Source organism: Piliocolobus tephrosceles, chromosome 21, assembly GCF_002776525.5.
Source record: "Piliocolobus tephrosceles isolate RC106 chromosome 21, ASM277652v3, whole genome shotgun sequence".
In the NCBI taxonomy this organism is placed as follows: Eukaryota; Metazoa; Chordata; class Mammalia; order Primates; family Cercopithecidae; genus Piliocolobus; species Piliocolobus tephrosceles.
In genome coordinates this window covers 14,239,986-14,260,013 of record NC_045454.1, presented here as the reverse complement: position 1 = coordinate 14,260,013, position 20,028 = coordinate 14,239,986, and the positions used below count along the sequence as shown (strand labels likewise).

The 20,028-nt window shown below is 52.1% G+C and overlaps 2 protein-coding genes across 2 annotated transcripts; one reads left to right on the top strand and one right to left on the bottom strand.

Moving 5' to 3' along the window:
* The first annotated feature begins 323 nt into the window (after nucleotides 1–323).
* Nucleotides 324–5,263, top strand: PINLYP (phospholipase A2 inhibitor and LY6/PLAUR domain containing). The gene is made up of 6 exons (XM_023190550.2): nucleotides 324–451; nucleotides 646–792; nucleotides 2,101–2,217; nucleotides 4,370–4,522; nucleotides 4,721–4,861; nucleotides 5,026–5,263. The coding sequence occupies exons 2-6, from the start codon at nucleotides 651–653 to the stop codon at nucleotides 5,169–5,171; spliced, it is 699 nt and encodes a 232-aa protein (XP_023046318.1). The 5' UTR covers nucleotides 324–451; nucleotides 646–650; the 3' UTR covers nucleotides 5,172–5,263.
* Nucleotides 5,264–15,445: 10,182 nt separating this feature from the next.
* On the bottom strand, nucleotides 15,446–19,940 carry IRGQ (immunity related GTPase Q). Its single transcript, XM_023190548.2, has 3 exons — nucleotides 19,675–19,940; nucleotides 18,500–19,031; nucleotides 15,446–17,046 (listed from the first exon to the last, which is right to left on the bottom strand). Exons 2-3 carry the CDS (start codon nucleotides 19,027–19,029, stop codon nucleotides 15,705–15,707), a joined length of 1,872 nt encoding a protein of 623 aa, XP_023046316.1. The 5' UTR covers nucleotides 19,030–19,031; nucleotides 19,675–19,940; the 3' UTR covers nucleotides 15,446–15,704.
* Nucleotides 19,941–20,028: the final 88 nt, after the last annotated feature.

The following is a 20,028-nucleotide window of genomic DNA, read 5'->3' as shown; positions in this document are numbered from 1 at the left end:
ACACACACACACACAAACCCCTATCCTGGAGTTCATCCACAAAAGCCTCAATTTCCCAATATGTAGACTGTGGGCATCTGTCTTTTACTACGCCAGCCTATGGCTGCTGACAGGCATCCCCTCTGTTCATTTGGTCCCTTGGAAACGCAAGGGTGCAGCCCCGGGTGGGGTCGCAGCTGGAGACAGCCCAAACATACAAGGAGTGTGAGCCAAGCACATGAAGAGAAGGGAAGGGAGACAAGGCATCCCGCACCCACAGGACCAGCCTGGACATGCTGGGTGCTCCCAGGTGGGGCCCTATCCACACTGGGTGCTTCCTTGGGAGGAGAAGAAAAGAGAGAGAAGGAGAGGGCATCCCAGTTCTCGCAGCCACTGGGAATCAAGTGACCCAACTCCGTCTTGGTCTTCAAGCAAACAAACAATCAAACAAACAAATATGGGCCATGGGAAGGTGACAAAACAGGGTAGTGACTTTCTGGGTTCTAATGGAAGAGGGGGCTAGAAGCCCAGACTCCTGAGGTATCCATGGAGGTGGGGGGCTGGGCACAAGATGCCCAGGTCACTTTGGATTCTGGTTCCGCCTTCCCAACCCGGAGGCCACAGAGGACTGCCCTAGGTTCTGACCTCAGCTATTTCTCCCCGCAGGGTGAATGTGGGTACGGACCCGCCCCTCCTCAGCTTCCTATAAAAGCTGGGGACCAGGTACTGCCGATACACACACCATGAGGCCCTCCAGGAGACAAGGGACGCTTCTGCCAGACTTCGTGCTGCTCTGCACCCTCCTGGGTCTTGGTAAGTGACAAGGAACCTGGACTCTCTCTGGAGCCTCAGGAAGAGAGAGGTCCCAGACTGAGAGAGAGAAAGAGAGAGAGCCTCCAGCTAGTCCTCAAGGTGAATGGGGAGACTTCTGGAAATTCAGATTTATGGAAGAGGTCAAGGGTAAAGGAAGAGAAAGCCTGGGGGTCCCAGAAAAGAAAAGCTCCTGTGATTGGATCCCTGAGAGAGGGCCTTGGTGGGCTCTGAATCCTCCATCCTCCAGGAAGGATCCCAAATACATCTCAATTCTAGGAAATCAGATGAGAGCATGGCTGGAAAGGGAAATCTTTTAAAAATATAATTTTTTAAAAGAGGGAGAAGGTCTGGTACGGTGTCTCATGCCTGTAACCCCAGCATTTTAAGAGGCCGAGGCGGGTGGGTCACTTGAGGTCAGGAGTTCGAGACCAGCCTGGCCAACATGGTGAAACCCTGTCTTTACTAAAAATACAAAAAAAGTTAGCTGAGTGTGGTGGTGGGTGCCTGTAATCCTAGCTACTTGGGAGGCTGAGGTGGGAGGATTGCTTGAACCCAGGAGGCAAAGGTTGCAGTGAGCCAAGATCACACCACTGCACACCCCAGCCTGGGTGACAGAGCAAAACTCCATCTCAAAAAAATAAATTAATATAATATATATTTTTTTAAAGAGGGAGAGCAATCTCCTTTCTCCTTAGACTAAGACGTTCAGGCCCCAGTCCCCTCCTCCCCTGCACACAGGAGTCCGGGCAAGCCTCACTTTCCCCAGGACCCAGATATCTGGGCCCCTAGATTTCCCCTCTCTCAGGACCAAGAAGTTCAAGTCCTCTGCCCTCCTGGTCCTCACTCTCCCTCCTCGACCTGGGATGCAGACCCCAGCCTCAGGGCCCCCTGCCTGAGCTCCCGCTGTCTACAAGACCTACGTGGTACCTTCAAGGAGGAGAATCTCACATTCAGGAACCAGCTGGACCTGAAGTTTCACAAAAGTCCATGGAAACCTCCACCACAACCCGTCCCTGGCCCTGAGCGTTCTCAGAGGACCCTGGCATCCAAAATCCCCAGCCATGTAATTAGGCAAACAGGCTTCATGGTGGAGTCGCTTCCCGTCCCTGGAAGCAGCTTTGCTGGCATCACCACTGCTTCTTCGTCCTACTCTGGACAGTTCCTTGGGCAGCAGTCAACATCCTGACCATGAAACACCAGGGAGCTGCTGGTCCCTGCTCTCTCAGGACACAAAAGTCCTAAGTCAAAGTCGTGGTCCGAAGACCACACCACCCATGACTACAGCCTCGCCTTCTGTCTACACTGCAGGGTGCCCACTACGCTGCGAAATATGTAAGGCGCCCGGGAGCAGGTGCCATGGCCAAATGAGGACCTGCAGCAGCGACAAGGACACATGCATGCTCCTGGTGGGGAAGGCTACTTCAAGTAAGACGATGTGGCCTGGGACCTGGTGGGGAGATGGGGTGTACCTTCAGGGTGGAAGAGACTACCATGCTGAGGGGGGATCATCGCGGTTCTCAAGATGGGGGAGCATGGGAAGAAATCAGTGGAGAGCAGGAAAGAGGGAAAGACCATCATGAGATGGAGGGAAGAGAAATAAATGGTGTGATGGAAATCATTATTGTCACGGGATTCTGAAAATCAGACTGTCCTAAAGAGAAGGAAAATGGGGGGAGGGGTGAGAGTTAATAGACTTTCTTAGGCAGAAGAGGGGTAAGGAAAGATATTGTGGGGGGGGGGGGCAGAGAAACAGTGAGAGGGGAAGAATCTAACCGGCAGGAGGTGGATATGGTGGGGAGTGGATAGAGAAAGAGGCTGGGCTGGGGTGGGAGAGTGTAAAAAGGAAGAGGTCATTCCTGGCAGAGGGAGGAGAGATGATGTTGGAATGCTGGAGTAGTGGGAGAGACAGAAAAGGGACCACCCCAAACAGGAGAGGGACAATAACCTGGAAGTATGGAGCAAACCATTTTTTTTTCTTTTTTGAGACGGAGTCCCGCTCTGTCACCCAGGATGAAGTGCAGTGGCACGATCTCTGCTCACTGCAACCTCTGCTTCCCGGGTTAAAGCAATTCTCCTGCCTCAGCCTCCCGAGCAGCTGGAATTACAGGTGCGTGCCACCATGCCTGGCTAATTTTTGTGTGTTTTAGTAGAGACGGGGTTTCGCCATTTTGGCCAGGCTGGTCTCCAACTCCTGACCTCAAGTGATCCTCCTACCTTGGCCTCCCAAAGTGCTGGGATTACAGGCGTGAGCCACCGTGCCTGGCTGAGCAAATCATCTTAAAGAGGAGAAGCAGAGACAGGGAGGGGGAGAGGTGGATGAGCAAAATGAAAGGGAGGCCAGGCACGGTGGTTCACGCCTGTAATCCCAACACTTTGGGAGGCTGAGATGGGAGGATCGCTTAAGCCCAGCAGTTTGAGATCACCCAGGACAACAAAAAGAGATCCCATCTCTACAGAAAAATAAAAAAGAAAAAAAAAGAAAAAAATTAGTTGTGCATGGTGGCACATGCCTGTAGTCCCAGCCACGTGGGAGGCTGAGACAGGAGGATCACTTGAGCTTGGCAGATGGAGGCTGCAGTAAGCTAAGAGCACACCACTGCACTCCAGCCTGGGTGACAGAGGGAAACCTGTCTCAGAAAATAAAATGGAAGAGAGAAGATGGGCATGAGTTAAATGAAAGAGACCACCCCAGACCTGAAAAAGAATGGAGGAGAAAGGGAGCAATGGAAGAGACCAATGGGGAACAGGGATGTTTATACAAAGCTGAAAGAGACTTTTAGTCACAGGAGGAGAGATGGTGAGGCCTGGTGAGGGAATGAAGGTGACTTCGGGTGCAGGGAGAAACCACTGGTCGGGAGGGGCTGTGAAAGGAAAGTGAGATAGAAGATCACCCAGCCAGCGTTAGTGGGTTAGGGAACGACCTGAAAGGCTTGAAGAGACCTCCCCCATCCCGACATAGAAGAGGAAACGCACCCTGGGGAAGGGAGGAGAGGGAGCTGGGGGACCCCTTGATGGGGTAAAGGGGGAACCAGTGAATTGAGTAGGAAGAGACCACCACATGGTGGGGAGGGGGAAGGCCGGGGAGGCTGGAAGAACCCTCCTGGGCTACCTAAGAAACCACTCCAGGCCATGCATCGGACAGATTAGGCCGCATGGCTCTAGGGGGCTTGAAAGAGACCACTCTGGCCGGGCGGGCGCAATGGCTCCCGCCTGTAATCCCAGCACTTTGGGAGGCCCAGGCGGGCGGATCACCTGAGGTCAGGAGTTCGAGACTAGCCTGGCCAACATGGTGAAACCCTGTCTCTACTAAAAATACAAAAAAATAGCTGGGCATGGTGGCGGTCTCGTGTGATCTCAGCTACTCGGGAGGTGGAGGTTGCAGTGAGTGAGATCGCTCCATGGCACTCCAGCCTGGGTGACTCCATCTAGAAAAAGAAAAAAAGAAAGAAAAACAAAAAAGAGACCACCCCAGAAAGTTGTGGGGTTGGGGAGGCCTAGGGTTAGGCGAGACCTTGAGACAAGGGTTGAGGCCAGGGAGTGGTCAGCCAGCACCATACTGCCTGTCCCCATCCCACAGAGGGCAAGGAGTGGGTGCACACCTACAAGGGCTGCATCAGGTCCCAAGACTGCTACTCCGGCGTTGTATCCACCACCATGGGCCCCAAGGACTACATGGTAACCAGATCCTTCTGCTGCCAGAGCGACGGCTGCAACAGTGCCTCTTTGTCCGGTAAGAGCCCGTGGTGTGTGGTGTGTGCTCTGGCTCTCCACTGACCTTTGCTGTAGCCACTTGCCGGCTCTAAGCCTGTTTCCTTACCTGTAAAATGCAGTGCCTGTTAGCAACCCTGGTGTTCCCCGGGGTTGTTGGGAGGTTGGGGGGACGGTTTAAACATCCCTAATTCACCTTACACTTCATCCTCATCCTCAGTTCCCTTGACCGATCGTACTGAGAATGGCCTGATGTGCCCTGCCTGCACTGCAACCTTCAGGGACAAATGCATGGGGCCCATGACCCGCTGTACTGGCCAGGAAAACCACTGCGTCTCCTTATCTGGACACGTGCAGGCTGGTGAGTGGTGCCTGGATCTCTCGAGAAGGAAACAGAACTAGAGGCCCAAACTTCTAGGTTCCATGGGAGGAGAGGGTTCCAGAGAAGTGGGTGAGGATGTGTTCTGGGATTATGAGGAAGAAGGGGCTGAGGTCCCTGATTCCAGTCTGAAATCTCCCTTTCAGGTATCTTCAAACCCAGATTTGCCATGCGGGGCTGTGCTACAGAGAGTATGTGCTTCGCCAAGCCTGGTGCTGAACTGCCCACAGGCACCCATGTCCTCTTCCTCCACCATACGGAGTGCACTCACTCCCCCTGGAAAGCTATCTGAACCGAGGAAGATATACGTGGTGTGAAGTCCCCATTTGTCCTCAGCCTGTAACTCCCCGTGTGCCTATAAAGAAGTTAATAGAGCGAGCCTGAGTCCTTGTGGTGTGATGTATCTTGAGGAGATAGAATGCAGGAAATAGGGGGATCTCAATCCTCATTTCAAATCCCCTCCTTTTGAGGGAGAGAGAAGGCCCTGCCTTCTTTCTTTCTTTTTTTTTTTCAGACAGGGTCTTACTCTGTCACCCAGGCTGGAGTTCAGAGGTACATTCAAAGCTCACTGCGGCCTCAACCTCCCGGGCTCAAGTGATTCTCCCACCTCAGCCTCCCTAGTAGCTGGGACTACAGGCATGCACCACCATGCCCGGTGATTCTCCCACCTCAGTCTCCCTAGTAGCTGGGACTACAAGCGTGTACCACCACGCCCTGCTAATTTTTTATTTTTTGTAGCAACAGGGTTTCACCACGTTTCCCAGGCTGGTCTTGAACTCCTGAGCTCAAGCGATCCTTGGCCTCCCAAAGTGCTGGGAGGACAAGGTGTGAGTCACCATACCTGGTGGCCCTGCCTTTTATGAAGGAATTACTCTTTGCCAGGTCCCTGTGCTGTGTTTTCCATGCTATACCTCATTTCATGATCATAACAACTCTGTGAGGTTGATATTATTATCCCCACTCTACAGATGAACAAACTGAGGCATAGATTGTGGGTGTCATTTGCCTTCGGTCAAACAACTAGGGAGGATCAGAACCTTGATTTGAACCCAAGTCTGGTATACTTCAGAGTCCATGATCATCTCTCTCAATTAACTGCTTCCTCTTTTTGCCTCAATGTTCATGTCTGCAAAATGTAGATATTAATAGTTATAACCTCAAGGTTGTTGTAAGAGTCAAATGAAAGACAATTTAAAAAGCGCCTAGTGCAATGCCTAGCACCTTTAAGACCATGTGGATTCTAAAGACAATGTATGCCTGAGTAAACAGTAATCATCATAATAGCTGCCACTTACTGAGTGGCCATTAGTTGACAGGTGCTAAACACTGACATCAATTGGGACAGACTAGATGATGTTACAGTAACAAAACAAGTCCCTAATCTTAGTGGTTTAAAACAACAAAGTTGTATTAACTAACACTGTAGTAATGCTGTATAACAAATCATCCTAAAACTGAGACTTCTTTTTTTTTTTTTTTTTGAGAAGAGAGTCTCACTCTGTCTCCCAGGCTGGAGTGCAGTGAAACCATCAGTTTACTGCAGCCTCAACCTCATGGGCTCAATGGATCCTCCTCACTCAGCCTCCCTAGTAGCAGCGACTACAGGCATGTGCCACCACGCCCAGCTATTTCCTGTATTTTTTTTTTTTTTTTTTTTTGCTGTAGAGACAGGGTTTCCCCATGTTACCCAGGCTGGTCTCAGACTCCTGGGTTCAAGCGATCCACCTACCTAGGCCTCCCAACATGAAAACTGAGACTTACACCAACAAGCATTCTTCTAAGGGTTTGTGGGATGGCTGCTTTGGTTCCAGTTTGGGAGGATTCAGGTCTCTTCCACGAGATTCCACAAGTTTCTGGGATCAGCAGCTCCCTGGCAAATGTTCTCATGGCACATCACGGGAGCACAAAAGCCAAGGGCATTTAAGGCCCTTGCTAAGGTTAGGTCTGCTAAAATTCCATTAAGTAAATCCAATGGTCAAACCCATCAGTGGAGCGGGGCAATATACTCCCCCTCCAGTGGGAGGGAGAGGAGTGGATATTTGCTGAATGACTGCCCATTCTCAAAAGGTTAACTTTTTCTTCACCCTAGCACTATCCAGAGGGTGTTCTGCTCATCATAGTCATAAATCAGCCACTGGCAGGGCGTGACGGCTCACGCCTGTCATCCCAGCACTTTGGGAGGCCGAGGCAGGAGGACCACTTGAGCCCAGGAGTTTGAGACCCATCTGGGCAACACGGCGAAACCCCGTCTCTACAAAAATACAAAAAAAAAAAAAAAAAGCCAGGCATGGTGGTGCACCCCTGTAGTCCCAGCTACCTGGGAGGCTGAGGCGGGAGGATTGCTTGAGTCTGGGAGGTGGAGGCTGCAGTGAGCCGAGATCTTGCCGCTGCACTCCAGCCTGGATGACAGAGACCCTGTCTTAAATAAATAAATAAAGCATCCACCAACTTGAACGTGGCCAATTTCTGTGTCACGGGAAGTCTACCATGGGTAATCACACGCTGTGACCCAGAAGTGACTTAATACAAGTCACTGGATGGAGCTAGTCACATGGCCCACCTAGCCACATGGGGACCAGGAAGTGAGATCCTGCCCCAAGGTCGGAAGGCAGAGAACTGGACATGTTTCATTAATAGCACAAATGACCATCATGACCCCTTAGAAGCTGTTTTCCATTTTATTTTCACTACTGTATGTGATAGGCACTATTATTCGCATCCCTGTTTTCAGGAGACATCGGAGGCTCAGAGGACTGTCACGTTGGAGGTCCCACAGCTAAAAAGTGGCCGAGTTTAAGATTTTAATCACTGAGTCATGTTGTTGGGGAGAAAGAGACCACATCACACACACAGAGAACAAGTCTGTATTAATTGCTTTTGCTACATAACAAACCACTCCAAAATTTAGTGGTTTAGAACAATCACCTATTTAGTTGATTATTTTCTGGGTTGCTACTTGGTCTGGGATCAGCTGGGCAGTTGTTTTGCTGGTCTCAGCTGGGTTCAGCTGCCTATCAGCTAGGGAGCTCTGTTTCAGAGGTTGGTTGGCTATGGGTGGCGGGGATCAAGGATGACTGGGCCATGTGTCTCTTTTCTTTTTATTACCCAGCAGGTTAGTCCAGGTCTTTTCTTTTTCTTTCCTTCTTTTTATTTTTTTAGACATTGTCTTGCTCTGTCACCCAGGCTGGAGTGCAGTGGAGCCATCGTAGCTCACTTCAGCCTCGACTGGGCTCAAACAATCTGCCTGCCTCAGCCTCCCCCATGTAGCTGGGACCACAGGCGCACACCACCACATCTGGCTAATTTCGTTGTAGTTGCTTTTTTGTAGAGATGGGGGTCTTGCCATGTTGCCCAGGCTGGTCTCGATCTCCTGGGCTCATGAAATTCTTCTCTTTGCCTCCCTAAGTGCTAGGATTATGGGTATAAGCCACCATGCTCAGCCAGCCAGGGGTTTGGATGTGGCAGTGGTGGTAGGGGTACCAAGGGGAGCAAAAGAGGAAGTCCCAGTGCATAAGCACTTTTTTTTTTTTTTTTTTTGAGATGAAGTCTCGCTCTGTTGCCCAGGCTGGAGTGCAGTGGTGTAGTCTCAGCTCACTGCAACCTCCACCTTCCGGGTTCAAGCTATTCTCCTGCCTCAGCCTCCCGAGCAGCTGGGACTACAGGTGTGCACCACCACACCCGGCTAATTTTTTGCATTTTTAGTAGAGACAGGGTTTCACTGTGTTAGCCAGGATGGTCTCGATCTCCTGACCTTGTGATCCACCCGCCTTGGCCTCCCAAAGTGCTGGGATTACAGGTGTGAGCCACCGCACCCGGCTACGTAAGTACTTTTCAAGCCTCTGCTTGAATCATGTTTGCTATTGTTCTTGTGGCTGAAGCAAACCACATAGTCAAGTCTAGAAGGAGAGCAACAATCCAAGGGCATGACCACAGAAAGGCTGGCCCAATTGGGGTCATTAATGGGTACAGCTGGCTCCAGAGCTAAGGCGCTTTACCATCATAAGCTCCCAATGTTTAAACAGTAAGTCTGCCTGCACTCCTTCCAAGGTGGCAAAACTCAGATACTGATAAATTCTCTTGATCACAGCCCAGTCTTTTCCCAGCAGATTCCCCACCATCCCTCCTATGCCCAGATGCTGGAGTCTAGGTTTCCAGCCCAGTCAAAATCTCAAGGATCTTTCTTTTCCCTCAAACTCCAAAAGAACAGACACGCAATAGGATTTCTATTCATTTTTATTCATTCCTTCAAAGAGCACCATAGGCCAACCACACCCTTGATGTGTCCTTCATGGTTCCCCACTGCAGTGAACACAAATCCCTCCATCATTATTCAGGAATGTATGGAACTCTGCTGTGGTGATGAGGTTGTCTCGTCCACTCACCCATTTTCCATGCCTGTTCTGCTTCTGATGGCAATGCCAAAATTCATCATACATTTCCTTGAATTCCTGCCTCCAAGGGTCTTCCAGCCCTGTGGTGCCATGCAGACACACTCCAATGGTGGCCAGTGATCTGTCTACAAGGAAGTCTTAGTCTTTTTTGCTTGGATGCTCCCAGAGACAGATGCCTACCAACAATCTTATGTCTTTACAAAGACTAAAATTCAATCCCATCGAAAGTCATGATTTAAAAGGCGACCACCCCCAAAAGAAGTCATAATACTCAAGCATGTCAATCTATACAATGATGTAAACACAACCAATCTACAACTATATCAACACAACCAGCACTCCTCTATGGGCACAGACACACACACAAAATTGTCTTGCTTTCTCAGATATGATCTCTGGCATGACTCCTGCTGGCATGAGGGCAGAGGAAATTGAGAGCAGCAAAGCATATAGCAGTGATGTCAGATGTGACCAAATCAGAGACAGAGTCAAAGTGGCAGAAAAATGAGGAGCACACTCCGAGCAAAGGCATGGGGGTGAGACAAAGGTGCCCGGACTAGAGCCATCTTGGTGCTGCCCAGGGGTGGGTGGCACTCATGTTTGAGCGCCCTGTGTTGGCTTTTTAGGAAAGGGTGCACTGTTATGTGTGTGTATGCATGTTGTATGCATGCATATACATACACACGCTGAATTCTCACCATAACCATGTGAGGTAGATGCCATTTGTGGAGTGACTTGCCCAAGTCAGTAGAAGGACTATCTGCCCCTAGAGCTAGATTGATAGAATTTTCTATGTTGATGGAAGTATTCTGTACCTGCACTGTCCAATACCGTAGCCACTAACCACATGTGGCTACTCAGTATTAATGTTGCACTACTGCCAATGAAACGTAGAATTCTAAGTTTTATTTACCCTTAATTGAACAGTTGAGGCCAGGTGTGGTCACCCATGCCTGTAATACCAGCACTTTGGAAGGCTGAGGTGGGAGGATCACTTGAGGCCAGGGGTTCAAAACCAGATTGGTGGCGGGCGTGGTGGCTTACGTATGTAATCCTAGCACTTCCGGAGGCTGAGGTGGGCGGATCGACTGAGGTCAGGAGTTCAAGATGAGCATGGCCAAAGTGGTGAAACCCCATCTCTAAGAAAAATATCAAAATTAGCCAGGCATGGTGGCACACAACTGTAGTCCCAGCTACTCAGGAGGCTGATGCAAGATAATCAGTTGAACCTGGGAGGCAGAGGTTGCAGTGAGCCAAGGTCATGCCCACTGCACTCCAGCCTGGGTGACAAAGTGAGACTCTGTCTCAAAACAAAACAAAACAAACAAAACAAAACAAAACAACCCACCAGCTTGGTCAACGTAACAAGACCCGCATCTCTACTTAAAAAACATTGATACTCGGCCAGGAGCAGTGGCTCACACCTGTAATCCCAGCACTCTGGGAGGCTGAGGCGGGCGGATCACAAGGTCAGGAGATCAAGACCATCCTGGCTAACACAGTGAAACCCCCGCCTCTATTAAAAAATACAAAAAATTAGCCGGGCGTGGTGGCGGGCGCCTATAGTCCCAGCTACTCGGGAGGCTGAGGCAGGAGAATGGCGTGAACCTGGGAGGCGGAGCTTGCAGTGAGCTGAGATCGCGCCACTGCACTCCAGCCTGGGCGACAGAGCGAGACTTCATCTCAAAAAAAAAAAAAAAAAAAATTGACACCCATCTCAGTTTTTGGAAAACTATTATATAATTGGAACAACTTGGATATGTGAATCTACTTCTCCAACTATGAATTTTATGAAATTGAAAAACAGGTCAAGCATTTTGGATGAAAATGTATCATGGTAATTGAGATTTGGTGTTAAGTGTAACATATACACCAGATTTTGAAGACAGCATAAAAGAATGTAACATAACTCATTTAAATACCGATGACGCCAGGCGCAGTGGTTCACGCCTGTAATCCTAGTACTTTGGAAGGCCGAGGTGGGCGGCTCACCTGAGGTCAGGAGTTTGAGACTAGCCCGGCCAACATGGCGAAATCCCATCTCTAACCAAAAATACAAAAATTAGCGGGCATGGTGGTGGATGCCTGTAATCCCAGCTACTTGGGAGGCTGAGGCAGGAGAATCACTTGAACCCGGAAGGCAGAGGTTGCAGTGCACAGAGATTGCGCCACTGCACTCCAGCCTGGGCAACAGAGCGAAGCACTATTGTAAAAAAAAAAAAAAAAAAAACGACGATATGTTGAAATGCTATTTTGGATACATTGGGTTAAGTAAAACATGTTAAAATGAATTTAACCTGTTTCTTTTTACTTCTCTAATGTGGCTACTAGAAAACTTGGCTGTAATCTCAGTACTTTGGGAGGCTGAGGTGGGCAGATAACTTGAGGCCATGAGCTCAAGACCAGTTTAGCCAACGTGATGGAACCCCATCTCTACTAAAAATATAAAAATTAGGCTGGGTGTGGTGGCTCATGCCTATAAGCCCAGCACTTTGGGAGGCTTAGGCCAATGGATCACCTGAGGTCAGGAGTTCAAGACCAGCCTGGCCAACACAGTGAAACCCCATCTCTACTAAAAATACAAAAATTAGCTGGGTGTGATGGTGCATGCCTGTCATCCCAGCTTCTTGGGAGGCTGAGATTGCAGTGAGCCAAGATTGCACCACTGCACTCCAGCCTGGGTGACAGAGCAAGACTCTGTCTCCAAAAAATAAATAAATAAATAAATAAAAATATAAAAATTAGCTGGGTGTGATGGCTCACACCTGTAATCCCAGGACTTTGGGAGGCTGAGGCGGGTGGCCTGAGGTCGGTAGTTCGAGACCAGCCTGACCAACATGGTGAAACCCCGTCTCTACTAAAAATACAAAAATTAGCCAGGCATGGTGGCAGATGCCTGTAATCCCAGCTACTCAGGAGGCTGAGGCAAGAGAATCACTTGAACCTGGGAGGCGGAGGCTGCAGTGGGCCGAGATATTGCCACTGCACTCCAGCCTGGGTGACACAATGAAGCTCCATGTGAAAAAAAAAAAAAAAAGAAAAGAAAAGAAAACTTAAAATGACATATGTGGCTTGCATTTTGCTTCTACTGGACAGTGCTGCCCTGCAGCTCTCCCATTCCATCACGTGGCTGACATGCCTGATTGCAGGGCTTAGACACACAATATGAGAGGGTAAAGAAGTGTAGTGGATATTACAGATATGGATGAATATTCTTCCCCTAAAGTTGAAAGAGCTTTCATGGAAATGCCTGGAGCCATTCAGTATAGAACCAAGTGCTCTTCCCCATGGTAGATATCTCAACTTTGATGGGACAAATTGTGTCAGCAGTGGGGGAGACAGTGGTAACATCCCTTGAGTATCTCCCCTTGGATCAGTCACCCTTGTCTTCAGCTTCTAAGCGAGAAAAGCGAGACAGGATCTCAAAACTCTTGAAGGTTCTTGTCGAGCTCTTTCATTTCACAGATGGGAAAATAAGGCACTGTCCAAGTAACACACAGTGACAGTGGCAAAGTTGCGCTTGCTTCCCAGGCCCCTGACCTCAGACAAGGGTGTTCTCTCCAATTAAATGCTTGTTTCTCCTTATCTTGCTCCATTTTCCTATCTTGTGGCAAGAGATCAACAATCGAAATTCCAATCCTAGTTCTGACACTGATCAATGAAATAAACATGTAGGCTGGGTGTGGTGGCTCACACCTGCAATCCCATCAAGGCAGGAGGATCACTTGAGGCCAGGAGTTCAACACTAGTGTGGGCTACAAAGCTAGACTCCGTCTCTACAGAAAATTTGGTGCTGTGTACCTACAGTCCCAGCTACTCTGTAGGCGGAGGTGGGAGGATCATTTGAGCCCAGGAGTTGGAGGTGGCACTGAGCCACGATCATCCCACTGTATTCCAGCCTGGGCAACAAAGCAAGACCCTGTCTCTAAAATAATAATAATAATAATACTAGTAAAAAATATTTACGAAGCACCTATTGTATCAGTCACCTATTGTTCTAGATGCTGGGGGAACAACAGAGAAGAGGACAGGCAATGGGTCAAAAGCCAATAAACAGGTAAATAAATAAGATCATTTTTGACAGTAATAATTGCTACAAGGAAACTTAACTGGCCGAAATGAATGGGGGGACGTGAGCTACTTCAGATAGGGTGGTCAGGGAGGGGAAGGCCTCCCTGAGGGGATATGTGAGCTGAGATCTGACTGAGCGAGTCACAGGAAGGTTTGAGAGTAGAACAGGAAGTTGTGAGTAGGGCCTTGAAGGAAAGAGAACAGCAGGTGCAAGGGTCCCCAGGCAGGACTCAAGGTGGCCACTCAGGCATCAGAAAGAAAGTCAGGTGGGCATGATGGCTCACACGTGTAATCCCAGCACTTTGGGAGGCTGAGGTGGGTAGATCACCTGAGGTCAGGAGTTTGAGACCAGCCTGGCCAACAGGGTGAAACCCCTTCTCTACTCAACTACAAAAATTAGCCAGGTGTGGTGGCACGTGCTTGTCATCTCAGATACTCGGGAGGCTGAGGCAGAAGAATCGCTTGAAGCTGGGAGCAGGAGATTGAAGTGAGCGGTGATCACATCCCTGTACTCCAGGCTGCGTGACAGGGCGAGACTCCATCTCAAAAAAATAAAAAATAAAAAAAAGAAGGAAAGCCTATCAGGCTGGACAGGAGTGGGAAGGGGCAGGGAATGAGAATAAGCAAGGGCCAGACCCTCAGGGCCTCAAGCCTGCCCTCTCTGGACTTTGCTCTTTCTGTCTACAACAAAAGGAATTCTATCGCTTGGATTCTCAGATCCTCCTTCTCCGTTTTTGACACTGAAGAATTCTGTAACCTGCAGCTTTTCCCCTACATGTGGCTAGCAGCCTAGACCATTCCAGGCACTGTGGTTTCTGCCTTTGCTTCATTCGCTCCTGGCATATTCCCATGGTCTCGAATGCCTGGCCACCCATTTGGCCACCCTGGCCACCCTGGCTCAGTGCAGTACCCTCTATGTACACCAGAAAGCAGAGTCTCTTGGGGATACCTGAGGTGTCCATACAGAAGTGTTTGGACCAATGCAGCAGTACAGCTGCTCTTCCAAAAAGGAAGTTGCACAAAACACCAAGGCCAGAAAAGGTTACAGTTAAATGACAGGAGAAACCAAGGCCAAAAAAAGAAACAGACTCTTTTCCTAAAGAAAAGAGACAGAGAAACAGACTCCCCAGAGATCATCTGAATTGCTCAGCACCTAGAAGATGAAGGCAGTCATATCCCTTCCCAGTCACACTCACAGAGGCAGTTGCCGGGATCCCAACACAAGGTTTGGAGGAGCTGTCTCTGAGGTATTCTTTCCTGCCCTTCCACACCTAGAAGGCCTCATTCCTGGTCCCTGGCTACTTCTAGAGCCCACCATGCCCAGACCTCTTACCCACCTCACCTCATTTTTGTGGGACCACCCTCCCTACATACTTTTGGAGGGCAATTATAGAAACCCATCCACTCCCCAGGAGAGATCAAGAAGTCTCCAGCTTTCTCCCACAAGCCCCCTGATCCGTCCTCCAGATGCAGACCTCCCCTTACCCAAGAATTAGGAACCAAGGTCCACAGCCATCTTAGAACCCTGGAGTCTGAGACCCCAGAGCCTCCGCCACCCCATCAAGACTCAAAGCCCACTGCTCCTTAGGGACCTGCGTGCAGGCTTTTTCCCCCAGAGAAATGTAGACCCTGTTTCCCTCTGAGGCTCTGAAGCCCAAGAGTTCCAGCTCCCTGGGGCGCTCAGGCCTCCCTCCCCTGTACTGGAGTTTAGGTACCAGTCATGGACACCTCCCCACCGATTAGGAAACAGGACTTCTCCTCCCCTCCCCTGGAGGACTAAACATCCAGTAACTCCAGTTTCTACTCCCTAGGAGACAAAGACATAGTCCCTGCTAGACTCTGGGCCACCAACTCCCTTCAGGACAGAAGGGTCTGGATGTCATGCACCATGGTTCCCAAAGAAATCAGGATTCCTGGCAGGGCACGGTGGTTCATGCCTGTAATCCTAGCAGTTTGGGAGGCCCGGGCGGGTGGATCGCCTGAGGTCAGGAATTCAAGGGCAGCCTGGCCAACAGGCTACTAAAAATACAAAAATTAGCCAGGCTTGGTGGCAGGCACCTGTAATTCCAGCTACTCGGGACGCTGAGGCAGGAGAATCGCTTGAACCTGGGAGGCGGAGGTTGCAGAGAGCCGAGATGGCGCCATTGCACTCCAGCCTGGGCAACAAGAGACTCCATTTCAAAAAAAGAAAGAAAAGAAAAGAAAAAGAAATTAGGATTCCTGTCCCCCAGACTCTTTGAATCCAGGTGATGAGAAGTCACACATCCCAGCTAGAAATCAGAGTCCACATCCCTTTCAAGCACCCAGGATTAAGCCCAGGCATCCCCTGCCAGAGTCTGGACCCTCAAGCCCCCTCCCACCTCTCACTGGGCAGGCTCCGGGGGTGCCAGCACAGCCTCAGCATCAGCCCGCATCTCATCCAGAGCCTGCAGCAGTACGCCGTGAGCTGCTCGGTAGCCCAGGCCACCTGTCGCTGCTGCGCCACCCGCAGGCCACAGGAAGGAGAGAGCACCCAGTGCTGCACCCCCAGCAGTGCCCTCGCCCGCCCAGGCGCCCAGCCTTGCTTCGACCTCGGCGCGCGTCACCGGGCCTGGGAAATGAGCGCGCGCTGCCAGCTCCCCAGGAGCCAGGCCCAGGGCACGCTCACGTCGAGCCAGTGCCGCAGGTTCCAGTCCCAGGCCCCGTCGCCACTCCGCCAGCTGACCCCGCAGAAGTGCCACGTCGCATGCCCAGCCCAGCCCTGGGAGTGGTGCCGCCGCCGCTGCCAGACTAGCCAGCAGAGCTGGCCTCCACGCCCCGGCCCGCAACGCCGCAGCCTTGGTTCGGGCAGCGCTGGGAGATGCTGGTGGCAGTGCCAGCAGCAGCGCCCCTGCCTGGGCTGGGGGGAGCGCTCGCCGCAGCCATTCGCATAGCCCTGGGAGTCCACCAGGCCGTAGGGGGAACACGGGCGGCGGTGCCTCCTCCAACACCTCCCACGTCTCGTCTTCCGGGCTTAACACCGCGGCCCGCTCTGAGTCGCCACCACCTGATTTCTTCATGCCGACAACCTGCTGCAAACCCTCGCTGCCAGCTTTCCCAGGACCTTCCCCGCTGCCTGCTTTCTGCGATCCAGCGCTACATTTCTCCCTTCCCTTACTGAGTGCATTCTCCAATCCCCCTCCGCCTGCGTTCTTTAAGCTCTCGGCGTTGGGTTTCTCCATCTTGCCTTCTCCCAGACACTCCGGATCCTCGCCCTCACCGTCTGTGCGCACGCAGACAAGAGGCGCATCTGGTAGCACCAAGGCCTGGACCTGGGCCCAGTCCTTCTCAGTGGGGGCCCCAGAGGTGACGAGGATGAGGGCGTCGTAGTGCGCTGGGTGAGAGGCTGCAGCCGCGGTGGTGGCAGTGCCTGTGGGGCCCAGAGGTACAGTCCAGAGCACCACATTCGGGCGCTCTGGGGCCGGGAAGGGAGTGGGCCCCGTGGGCACCGAAGCAGGCGCAGCACCTGGGTCGCCAGGATCCAATCCAAGCAGCATGTCCACCACAAGGCCCACGTCAGCCTTGCCGGCCACGGCCAGGTCTAGCCGTGCACTGCCCAGGCGCTCCAGGCCTGAGCGCACCCACGACAGCGCAGCCTCCAGGCCGCCGGTCTCAAAGGCCTCACGCACAGCCTCCAGCTCTGCTGCACCCAGCACCTCGAAGCCATCCTGGGCCGGGGGCAGGAGCCTGTGGGGACAAGAAGGGTCAGGGTCAAAGGCAGAAGAGGGGCTGGGTGACATGGACTGGGCTATGAATGACAAGTGCGGAGCTCTCCTAATGATCCCAGAATGGGGCAGGGATAGGAAAGGGAAGGGCCAGACTGATGGCACCGCAAATAGAAACCAGATGGGGAGGGGCCATGATGATATGGGCGGGGCTTCAAGCAATAATGGAGTCTTGATTATCGGACAGGTGGACTCAAGGTCAGGTTTCCCACCCTAGCCTAAAATGGGGATTGGGCTAAGACTTCCATGGAATACAGTGTTTGGGGGCGGGGCTTTTCCAAGGGTCGGCTGTGCTGGGTGGGACAAAGTTCACAGAGGGTGGGGCCTAGAACAAAGAATTGCAACTGTATTGTGGCCTAAACACAAGCCCAGCACTATTTGAGACAGACAAGGTCGCCACTATTTGAGACAGACAAGGTCGCCAAGGCACTCTTTTCAGAGGCTGGGCCTAAGGAGGGTCAGTGAGGGGAGAAATTTCATCTACTAGTTCTTACCAAGGGGGAGTGGCTAAGGTGACTCCCCGCCAGGTGAAGCTAAGGAAAAAAGATGATAGTGTACTGGGACAAGGGACTGTCCCTCTCTGAGCATCATTTTAAAGTCTGTAAAATGAGGGCTGGCAGGTGGTAGAGCAAATTCAGGAGGTAGCCAGCAAGTGGGCATAGAAACGAGAGGGAGCTGGAGAAAGGAGGTGGATGAGGATGCCCCAAGATAATAAAGCTCATTGCTGGTGTGGCTTTAGGTCACTTGAAGACCAAACTGATGGTGGGGAGGGCTCAAGGATTAGAGTTTTCAGGTAAAATCTTCCAAGGGGCTGGGCAGAATGTCTCACGCCTATAATTCCAGCACTTTGGGAGGCCAAGGAAGGATCACCTTGCTTGGGGCAGGGCCTAGAAAAAGGACCCTCAGGGCCCCAGCAGATAAAGTGTTAAGATTTTCCCTTTTAATCCTAGGGCTTTGGGAAGCCTGGGTGGGGGCATGGCTTGAGGCCAGGAATTTAAGACCAGCCTGGAGAAACAGTGAGATCCTGTTTTGCAGCCTGTCCTATTAGCTACTCTGGAGGCTGAGGCAGGAGAATCATTTGAGTCCAGGAGGTGGAGGCCCTCAGTGAACTAGGATTGTGGCACTGCACTCCAGCCTGGGCGACAGAGTGAGACCCTGTCTCAAAAAAAAAAGGCCGGGTGTGGGGGTTCACGCCTGTAATCCTAGCACTTTGGGAAGCTGAGGCGGGAGTATTGCTTAAGGCCAGGAGTTCAAATTCAACCTAGTCAACGTAACGAGACCCTGACCCTCCGGGAAAAAAATAATAATAGAGCTAAGCCTTGCCCCAAACTCACTGGGGGAGGGATCTCATGGACCTCAAATAGGACCTAGGTGTGTAGGGTCTAAACTAAGGGACCAAGCCAGAAAGCACTCACCTCCGCAGCGCTTCTGCCTGGTTCTGCAGCGCCGCCCGGAGGCGCTCTAGCTCCTCGCAGCCATCGCTGCTGCTGCAGTTCGCCGGCAGCACAAACAGATCCGCAGCTCCCAACCCCGCGCTGTTCAGCAGAGCTGCTGTCTGATCACGGGCCTGGGCTGCAGTCTGTGAATCCCCAGGACGGAGGTTCCGCACAGCCAGCAGCGGGGTCCCTCGGGCCAGAGCGGCCCGCGCTGCCTCTCCCAGGGCTGCAGCCAAGGGTTCCCCGTTCCCCTCGGGTCCGGGCAGCACCAGTACCAGCACGTTGGCTTCCGCCGCCCAGGGCCCCGGCGCTGCGGGTGGGCAGCTCAGCTCGCCCAGAAAAAGGCCTGGGCCCGCAGCTCTTAGGCTGGGGACCCCGGAGTCCGGACGTCCCTCGGGGGCCTCGAGCGTCTCCACATCCTTGTCGCACAGCGATGCGATCAGCGCGGACTTCCCCAAGCCAGGAGGCCCCAGGAACAAGGCAGTCACGTCACCCTGCGGCGGAGGCATGGCTGGAAAGCAACGGGTGGAGAAGACCTGGGTCAGGGAGCACCTAGCCTTTTCCTTTCCTAGCCGCCCCACTCGGAACCCAGGCCTCAGTCCTCCCCCCGGTCCCCTCCGGTTCTTGAGTGTCACTCTCTAGGACCTAAAAAATCCAGAGCCCAGACCCTATTCCCCAGGGATTCCAGGCGTCCGGTCTGTCCGCCCTCTTTCTAGATGGAAACGTTTCCCTTTCTGCTTCAAAAACTCTGAAATCAGGCGCGGTGGCTCATGCCTTAAATCCCAGTGCTTTGGGAGGCCGAGGCGGGAGGATCGCTTGAGCCCAGGAATTCGAAACCAGCCTGGTCAACATGTGGGACTCTCTGGTAGAGTCTCCGTCTCTACAAAAAATAAAATTTAGCCGGGCCATGGTGGCGTGCGCCGGTAGCCCCAGCTACTCGGAAGGCCGCGGCGGGAGGATCGCTTGAGCCCAGGAGTTGGAGGCTGCAGTGGGCAGTGATCACACCATCGCGCTCCAGCCCAGACGACAGAGCAAGACACTCTCTCAAAAATAAATAAATAAAAATAAAACCTCAGAAATCTGGCTTCCAGTCCCTCCTCCCTCGGACACATTGTTATTTTTAACCTTCCCCTTCCCCCTTCCACATCACCAACCGAGCAAAAAGCCGACCCACGGGAGAGCGCAGTCGGTGGCGGTGGGTCAGCAGCTGAGAAGCCCGACCCCTGGGCCGCAGCGGACGGGGGCCGAAGGGGCCAGGGCGCGGTGATTTAGAGATGCCGGGATGCGTCCCAGTAGCTTTAACCTGACGTCACTCCCTCTTCCAAGGGGGTGTGTCTTGGAAGCCAGACCGCAGAGACCCAGCCCTCCGCAGCGCCTGCGCAGAACGGCCGAAGTGCTCACGCCCCTCTTCGGCGGCCTCGGGGCCTCGAACAATGAAGGAGTCAACGCGCCTGCGCGCCACGAGCGCCTACCCAGACATGCGCAAAAAGCTACGGTACCTACGCCGC

Excerpts from the sequence above, each read along its gene's own strand:
- PINLYP (XM_023190550.2), top strand. The coding sequence starts at position 651 with ATGTGGGTACGGACCCGCCCCTCCTCAGCTTCCTATAAAAGCTGGGGA. Across the intron at positions 2,218-4,369 it reads GGTGGGGAAGGCTACTTCAA|AGGGCAAGGAGTGGGTGCAC; the intron begins GTAAGACGATGT and ends CCCATCCCACAG. Across the intron at positions 4,862-5,025 it reads ATCTGGACACGTGCAGGCTG|GTATCTTCAAACCCAGATTT; the intron begins GTGAGTGGTGCC and ends TCTCCCTTTCAG.
- IRGQ (XM_023190548.2), bottom strand. The coding sequence starts at position 19,029 with ATGCCTCCGCCGCAGGGTGACGTGACTGCCTTGTTCCTGGGGCCTCCT. Across the intron at positions 17,047-18,499 it reads CAGGCAGAAGCGCTGCGGAG|GCTCCTGCCCCCGGCCCAGG; the intron begins GTGAGTGCTTTC and ends TTGTCCCCACAG.